Raw genomic sequence first — 9,073 nt, 5'->3', positions numbered from 1 at the left:
TAGTTTATCAAAGGCCACAAACTTATCAGATTTCCTCCAAATTAATGAGCAGGGGTACTGAAGGGCTTCTTTTTTCATGAGAAACAAAGTAAATGTATCTTACCTAATTCCATATAACTACATCTCCCTAGTCCCCATGAGACTAGAATGGCTCTAGAGTAGCATGATTCACACATAGAAGGAACTCAGTAAACACCAGTTATTAATCAGGCTTTCTCTGTTGATTCCTGGCCCCACCATACACACATAACTCCTACCCATGTTTCCACCAGCAATCACTGACAGCAATCAGCTCTGAAGCCTGCCCATCACTGACCCTGGGGAAATAGTCAAAGCCTGATGACCTAAGCAGAAGAATGTCTTTTGCTGAAGAAAGCCATCACCTAGTTCCCTTCTGCTCAGGTAATTGAATGAATCTCTCAGGCTTTCACAGGAATCTGCACAGGCATGTGGCGTCAAACTTTCATCAACAGTGAACCTATTCTACACCAAACTCCTCTAGTAAGATAAGTTGTATATACAAAGCCGAATTCCTGGTTTCTGTTGATTCTCCTGCATGCTAGCCAACCACCCTAACCACATTAAAGCTGGAGCACCCTACCAGAAAATAAGGCTGAGACCTAACCATCCCTTTCTAGCTGCTGTCCTGAAGCTTGCCTAGGAGTTGCTCATATCCCTGGTTGGTTTTAATGATCAGATAATCCTTTGCCCTTTCTCAGCCCTTGACCCAGTGCACCCCAGGAAAGTGAGGAGCTCCACGTGTTAGCTGATGCCCTTGGAAAATCATTTCTCTAATTCTTCTCCAAGTCCAGTTGGTCGAGTCGCTTTATGATCATGTTGTTGATTTTCTTTAGGTCATCTATGTCCCTTCCATCAGCTGTTAGTCTTCTTGACACATCATCCATCTTGTTTCCAGTTTGAACTTGAAAAATGGAAAACAGACTGTGTTATACTGGTTTCCAGTATGTTCCACCAGAGCTCATCTGAGTGCTGAGAGGCTCTCTTGGCAAACCCCCTGTTCCATTATCCATGGATTCCAGAAACCCAGGAGAGAAACTGGAGAAAAGTGAAGGTGCACGTTAAATGAATTATTTTTACAACCTCTTAGTGCCAATCTAGACCACCCCTGGCAGCTCCACCCAGGTTTTGGCTAAGAAAGATATGTCTATGAGAAATCAAATTAAACTGCCAATGTGCCTGATTATTTCTCCAGAAGCGATTGTTATATTGTCGCATTTCCAGGCCCATTCTCAGGAAAGGGCTTTTGCTCATCATTTGGAAAATGACATTCTCTGGGTTCCAGCCTATTTTGACATGTCTGCTGATTCTAAATTACCAACTCATAATGAATGTTTAATCATTCCCCTCAGATCACTCCTGAGAATAGAGCACAATATTTTCCAAATAAACAGAACCCCTGCAGTATAGTAAACTGGGAATGTAAACCTTTGCGGTCTGTTAATTAGAGCTAATATTTCTAAGAAATGCTGCACAGAATCAATGCTTTATCTTTGAACTCCTTAACATTTCCATTTCAGGCATTTTTTTTTCCTCAAAACTATCTCTGGGACCTAATAGTGTTGATAACATGCTGCTGGGCTTGGCTGATAAACTAAGCAGAGAAGGTAAACTAGCTGTTAGAGGTTCACCTCCCAGCCTTGGGGCAAATTGGCTGCCCTGTGATTACTTCTTGCTCATGTCTGAAAAATTACATTGGATAAAACATGGTCCTACCTCTCTCTGTTCCACAGTGCACCAGTCCTGAAATAAATTCCATAAAAAGAGAAAGGGTTCCATGTATAAAAGAGTCAGAGCAAAAATATATGCCCACCTGCCCCTTGGAGATGCACAGGAAGCAAAGAAACACCCTGAACATTACCTAAGCCAACAGTTCCCAAACTCATTTGACCACGAAGACACCCCCCACTTTTATTTTTTTTCCCAAAGGCAACACTTATCCCATGGAACTAGCATTGATTTCTGGATGATATGCAAATGAGAGAAATTGAGATGGGGTTTGAACCCTGAGTGTGACTACATGTTATAGATCTGATTTTAATGGTAGCCAACTGATCCTGCTGCCCGATGGAGTCACCTACAATTTGGCAGCTAGGTTTCCCAAGGGAGGAACTTAAATGTTATATTAATATTTAGCATACATGTCTGTGACCTTCAAGCACTGTGCCCTTGTGCAGTAGGCTTGTGCCCCAGGGACCGTATCCCTGAGCAAAGGGATTCACACGAGGTGTTCATTCCCCTTGTGTTTTCCAGGGGAAACTTTGACTTCCAGAAAGCACTGACTCATCCCAAGGGCAAAGTTGAACAACTGGCTAGGAAAACCAGCTATGCATTATGTGCACTTAGTAATGAAAACCCTGCTGGTGGTACTTACTTATTAGAAATATCACGAAGAAAACCAGTGCCAAGCTGACGATCAGTGCAATTAGCAGCCCCATAAAGAACAGACTCCGCCTCCCATTTCTTGAGTGTGTGCCAAAGTCTGGGATTTTCTCTTCAAGAGCTAATAGGAAACAAACAAAAACAGTGCAGACAAAAACTCCTCAGCACACAACTTGTCAGCAGAAAGGAACAGCAGCTCATTGTTAGAGACATGAGTAATGAATACACCCATTTTCCTTCTGACAGTCCTGGAAAGTGATTTATGTGTTAGGAATGTCTTTGGATGGGTACACTTTTTGGAATTGTTTACCTTCCTCTCTTTTGGTATTCAAAGAATGAGCAAGGGTAAGCTACATGGTCAGGCCTCTTTGGAAAGTTTTTTTAAGACTGTGTTAGTACCGACGTAGCAGGACATGGATTGTTCTTGGGGGAGGGAATAAAGAAGTGAAAGATTAAGAGTGACAGAGGCTCTATAGTCCTCCCACAGTAACCCAGGAGCAAAACAGAGCTGGGTGTGGGCCACCTGCCTTGGATGGAAATTGAATACTCTGGGCTGTCTCCCAGGAAATCCCTGTTATTATAGGAATAATCAAGCATGCCTACACCCATTTAAACAAAAGTGGTCCTGATATATTTTGGTTTCTTAAAACTGTTTTTAAGATGGATATCCTCTGAAATCAGGGTTCTTTCCAATATTTTGAGTTGAACTGAGAATCCAACCTGCTCATAAAATAGCTTGATTCACCCAAACCTTGAATTGTCTGCATCCAGTAACCTTTTTAAGGCCTAGGTCCCTAATAGCTCTGAGATTAAACTGAGTAAGAAATATGAAAACTGGGGTAGTGGAGATCATTGAATTACTTTTTTGTATGCTCTCCTACTTTGAATTGGTCCAACACATTGTGGTCCTGGATTGTGGATAAATGGATGGCTTAAGTCCCATGCCCTATAAGTATATCCTATATCATCCCCCTTATTGACACACACACACCTGCTTTTATTGAGACTGACTGCAATAAAAATGATGAAGATCTGAACCCATTAAAATGATGAGAAAAGCAAAAACTGAGAAATGATTTAGAAGGGGAATGATAGATATAAAACTGGGATAGTAAGTTGGGAGTACACAAAAAACAAACGGCAAGTGAGCAATTCACATTAGGGTTCAAACATCAGCATTTAAGATAGAAAAGAAGGGGCTCAGAGGGTCTGGTAGAACTCATTTATAATATTTAGTGAGCAGCATACACATTTAGTATTCAGCAGATTTTGTCCACCCCGCATATTTTTCTAACTATTTAATTGGGCAATTTGTAATTCAGAAGGAGAAAATGAAGTTGATTCTTTTGCCCAAGAGAATTTTAATGATATTTTTATAACTGGTGAATGTGTTGAGCATTTTCTCAGCAATACGCTATGAAACAAAACCCCTGGGGGAAGGTGGGCAGTATCGAGGATCTAGCTGTAGTCCCTAAGAAGCATTACAACAGATAACAGAGGCATGAGCAAGCCTTGAGAGTCCAGCTCAGCAGCCTTCACCCTTCTCAGGGACAGAAACACCACAAGAATTTTCCAGGATTTTTAAAGAGTTCAAATCTTCCTTAGGAGCCAAGAAAGCTCATAATGGCATGGGTATTCAAAGAACAAAAGCAAAACCTGCCTAATGATAAATAGCATTTCCAATGCCAAGCTATACCTACCACCCCAACCCCTACCCAACACCCACAGGTCCACTTTTGCCTTTGCCATTTTTAGGCAGCCTGGATGCCAGGAAGGGCCACCAAGCCACCAGGGGCACACATACGGAACAGATGCTGTGATCCAGCAGGATAGAGGTTTAGTTTGTTTAAGTCATTAATGGAATCCACGACATAAAGCTTTCCATCTTCGTGAATGTCACGAGATCCAGTGTCCTGGAAAGAATGATTCATTGCCCCTGGAAAAAAAACGTGACATTAAAAACAAGGGGCTGGGCTGTGGAACTCCACAAGAACCAGAGGCATCAGGAAACTAGACAGGCAAAGACCCACCCACAAATGCTGTTTTCAAGTAAGGGTCTGGCTTTGCTTATCCAGAGGAAAATATCCCTTTTGATGGACAACTTTCTAATTCTTTTTGCTTTCTTGCCAGGAAGCTCATGGTCAAATGTATGTACCAGTTTCTAAAATTATGCAACTATTTATGCCCTGCTTATCTGCCTATACTCTTTTCTCTTCCTTAGATTGCTCAGTTCTACCTATTTCCCCCTGGATCTTGTTTTTTTATTTTGTAATTAATTCAAAATTTTTCCTCTTTTATGACACTGTTCATGCTCCAGTGAGATGCCTTAAATCCTTTGTGCAGGAAGACTAGCTAATAAATATAAAGAATGGCTGTGGCCAAAATCATTCTGAAAGAAGAAAACATTACTGTGAGACCTTTCTAGTTGCAGGAGGCTTTAATACAACATTGTTACTTTATATTCTCCCTCAATATGGCATGAGTCCTGACCCTCAAATCTATCCTTTAGCCACTAGCTGACTGTGGGTTTCTAGGACACAATCTTAGTAAACTTAGATGATGTAGAGAGAACGCTGCTAGATTCTAGTTCAATGACTTGAAAAGCTTTCTCTTCTTTCATGGTAATATAGGTTTTTTGGTCTGGGAAGGATTTTGGACCTGCTTTAAGTCCAGCCCTTATCCTTTCCACAAATGAGGACATTGGAGCTCAGCCAGGTAAATGCCCCAAATCATGTATTTAGCTAACAGCAGAACTAGAATCAGACTGCTGTTCAAAATCACTGGGTCTTCCCTCCTGCTAACTTTCCATTCAACACCCTCCCTAATCCTTTTTCAAGCTGCCTTTGGTGATGCATACACGCCTATGATCCAAATGACTCAGGAGGCAGAAGCAGGAGAATTGCAAGTTTCAGGCCAGCCTCAGCAACTCAATGAGAACCTGTCTCAAAATAAAAAATGAAAAGGGCTGGGGATGTGGCTCAGTGGTAGAGCAACTGGGTTCAATCCCCAGTACTCTAAAAAACAACAACAAAAGACTCAGCACAAACCATCTCCTATGAGAGAACTGAACTTTTTGTGTGCCCTGACTGGCTGCTGAGCATTCTTATTCTATCAGAACATCTACAACACCTCATTGCATTTGTTGGCTGACATCTTTGATTTCCCCAACAGACTGAAAATTCCTTAGGGTAGGGAACAATCCTATTCAGTGCCACATTTATAAGCCCTTGACTTCTGTTAGTTAAGCTGGAACACCTAAAATATTTATTTAGGGTGTAACCTATCTGAAAAGACTTTTGAGGCAGTTAGTAAGTAAGTACACTAACAGAATTAAGGCTAAGGGAAAAATGCTCATGTGATATCTATTTAGACTCCAGTAAGGTCAGTGCAATAAATATTGTGGCTGCCTATAGGTGGCAGCACACTGTTTACTTCCTGATAATATTTAATTTTTTTTCCTTTATTACCCAGCTACAGAATGAAAATTATAATTAGAGTTAGGAGAAAACCAAATCCAGTGGGAGGGGCAGTATAAATCTTTAGAATATCTGGAAAAAATTGTCAGCCATTTACTAAACACCTTAAATTACACTATAAAATATTAAAACCCAGCCATTCCCCAGTAATACCTACAACCTATCTGTACTTGTGGAAAATACGCTCTCAGGACCCTAGATAAGAAATCCAGTAAGCTGAAAAAGTCATGGACTAATCTTTAACATTTTTTCCTTAAGGTTTTTCAGAGTTAAAACTAAAAAGTGTTTTCATTCCTGAAAATTTAATTAACAAGAACACATAATTTCTTGGGGCTGGCCTGGAGCTCAATGGTGGAGCGCCAGCCCCAAACGTGTAAGACACTGGGTTCTATCCTCAGCACCACATAAAAAATAAAAAATAAACATATTGTGGCCATCTACAACCAAAAAAATTTTTAAAAGAACACATAATTTCTTGAATATTTTAAACAAAATGCTACTGAACCACATTAGATACCGAATTCCAAATACATTTCTGTAACATTCCTAAGGGAAAGACATGACATAATAATCAAATGAAAAAAAAAAAAAAAACCCAACAGCAGCAGCAGAGCAGCAAATAGAGTAAAAGGACATTAGAGATAAATTTTAACTTTGCAGTAAAATCAAGGATCAAAAGTATTAACTGCAAGGTCACAGATTTTCTAAACCCTCCTAAACGTGTTTAATATCTTATCATCTCTATTATTTATTATCCTAAATACTAATATTTGACCAGGAAAAATGTTTGTGTCATGTCATAGGATCATCACTCCAAACAAACCTAGCTTCTATTTTAGGCTTGGTGACTGACGCATGCTTCTTTGGATCTCTGACTTAATATCCTTGAGCCTTAGCTTTCCCTTCAGGAATGTGACTGCTCTTGCTTAAATCGAATACAGAAGCATAATCCCTGTTGCACAAAGCAGAGGATTAGTTAGGAAATCAGAGCTAAAAAACTGACTCATGAGGAACGGTCCAGCTAATGAAATCTCCAAATTACTGACCTTGCCACCTAGTTAGAAGGTGATTCCAAAACATCTACAACAGCCTATGCTAAGTAGTGCTCTGAAAGAAAATTTCTTCAGAGTGAAGACACAATGCAAGTAGATGCTATTTCAATATATTTTTTAATGAAAAACAACAACATGCAAATAGAAACAAAGAACTGGCAGAGAACCCCGAGTTGGGTGTGGCCTGTGGCCACCAGGAGCCTGCAAATGGCTTGCAAATGATTCAGTTAGTAAATGGATATGAGATCACATGGCTTGAAAAGCAGGAATCACAGCTGTTTGACACCCAGTGGTTTCTATCTTTGGCATCTCCAAATGAGGGCATCTGGGAACAACCAACGCTGGAGAACCAGTGTGGCCAGCAATTCTGATCATACTAACTCAATCCTCCTTCCGGACTCCAGGGTGCAAATTTGCTTATTCACCAAGATTGACCAAAGTGGCATCCTTTTAAAAGAACACTGATACCTTTGACTGAAACATGTAAGTAATTTGTTTCTTCTAGTTTAGATCATTGCTAACAGCCGAGTTTGGGGAAATGTAAGAATTTTTTCACTACCTACAAATAAATATCCTCCAAATAAAGATAGCTGTCTATGAAAAACTGCTTTGTGCTTTATTTTTTCCCTGCAGGTGCTTGGTATCATACCACAAAAATAACTCACACTGATATTGCTTGCCAGAAAATCAGAATTGTTACAACAGGACTTAATTCAAAGCTAATAAGCAGCTTTGAATCATGGTAATTTGTTCTTTAATTCCATTTCAGTCAATGCCTCTTCAGATTCAGGAAGTAATTTTTAAAATCCAGTTTAAATCATTTCTATTGAAAGTTAAAAGCACAGGGCACATGCAACAAAAATTTCCCAAACTCAAGAATCATAATTTAGTCTCAGAGTAATAGCATGCAAAATTACTTACAAAAATCTGAGCTTTGCTTGGTTACCAGGAAAAAACAACTAATTACTCAGGAGCAACTACAACACAAAATGTTTTACAAATTCTGTAGGTCTTTCTTTGCCTTCCTGCGGAGCCCAACTGTTTCCGTGAGGCCCATAAACTCTAGCACAAAACTGGTGACCTGTTTAGTGTTTATTTATCCAAGCAATGTAAGATTCGAAATACTAACTTTCCCCATAATATCTAAGGTTTTCAATTAATATATAACTGAAACTATGCTCTAAATCAACAACAAAACACCACTCCCCAATTGAGTTGGTGATTGGTGAGATTCTTGTTAGACTGAAATTAATGTCCTTATTTGGCTGATGCAACTGTAAGCTGATACCACATTTCCAGCACTTCTGTCATGGCTACTCCTGTATATAAATATCTTGCAGCAGGCAGGAGCTGCTACTGTGATGACTAACTTGCAACCATTCCTGACCAAACAGAGAACTGCAATAAGTAGGGAGAGAGTATTACTGTGTCATCCCAACTAGGATGATGGCAGGAATGTTAAGTCAGCTTTCTATTACTACAACAAAATATCTGAGATAAAGAAACTTTTAAAGAGGAAAGGTTTATTTTGGCTGGGTTTTAGAGATTTCAGTCCATGGTCACTTGGCCCCACTGCCTTCAGAACTGTGGCAAGGAAGAACATTGTGGTAAAGATCACATGGCAGAGGAAGCTGCTCGCCTATTGGAAGTCAGGAAGTTAAGGAGACAAGAAGGCGCCAGGATACCAATATCCCCTTCCAGTGCACATCCCGAACAACCCAACTTCCTTCTACCACCTCTCAATCCTACCATAAGCTGGAGATCAAGCCTTTAACACATGGGCTGATGGGAGACACTCAAGATCCAAACTATAGCAGCAGATGACTCTAGGACTTCTAAGTAGCTACAAAATTGAGTGGAAAGACTACATTGCAATAGACCCACTGCAGGTGAAGGAAATGTCTCAACCTCATCTCCTTTTCAAAGGCTTTCTTCTGAGTTTTGTATATTCTCCTTTCTCAAGAATGTCAGTCTTTCACTTGTATGGTGACTTCACAAGCATGCCAAGGAGCTTTTGCCCTTTGGCATACATAAAAAATATTACAGTAAGGTTTGAGGGCACAGGTATGAACTATTCCAGTCTATTAAAGGTTTCACTGTAAACAGATCTGTAGTCCTTTATAGTCCTACTTGCCAACTAGACGG

At 40.1% G+C, this 9,073-nt stretch overlaps 1 protein-coding gene across 1 annotated transcript; it reads right to left on the bottom strand.

The window, feature by feature from the left end:
* Nucleotides 1-791: 791 nt before the first annotated feature.
* On the bottom strand, nt 792-4,331 carry Lsmem1 (leucine rich single-pass membrane protein 1). Its single transcript, XM_027932644.1, has 3 exons — nt 4,205-4,331; nt 2,393-2,521; nt 792-922 (listed from the first exon to the last, which is right to left on the bottom strand). Exons 1-3 carry the CDS (start codon nt 4,329-4,331, stop codon nt 792-794), a joined length of 387 nt encoding a protein of 128 aa, XP_027788445.1.
* Nucleotides 4,332-9,073: the final 4,742 nt, after the last annotated feature.

This window comes from Marmota flaviventris, chromosome 1 (assembly GCF_047511675.1).
Source record: "Marmota flaviventris isolate mMarFla1 chromosome 1, mMarFla1.hap1, whole genome shotgun sequence".
NCBI classification, from domain to species: Eukaryota; Metazoa; Chordata; class Mammalia; order Rodentia; family Sciuridae; genus Marmota; species Marmota flaviventris.
This window is presented reverse-complemented; position numbering and strand designations above follow the sequence as displayed.

What these genes read in the sequence shown, in the direction of transcription:
- Lsmem1 (XM_027932644.1), bottom strand. Translation starts at nt 4,331, where the DNA reads ATGAATCATTCTTTCCAGGACACTGGATCTCGTGACATTCACGAAGAT. An exon ending in TGGATCACAGCATCTGTTCC is followed by an intron (nt 2,522 to 4,204) that starts GTATGTGTGCCC and finishes GTTTCCTATTAG; the next exon opens with CTCTTGAAGAGAAAATCCCA. An exon ending in CTTCGTGATATTTCTAATAA is followed by an intron (nt 923 to 2,392) that starts GTAAGTACCACC and finishes CCATTTTTCAAG; the next exon opens with TTCAAACTGGAAACAAGATG.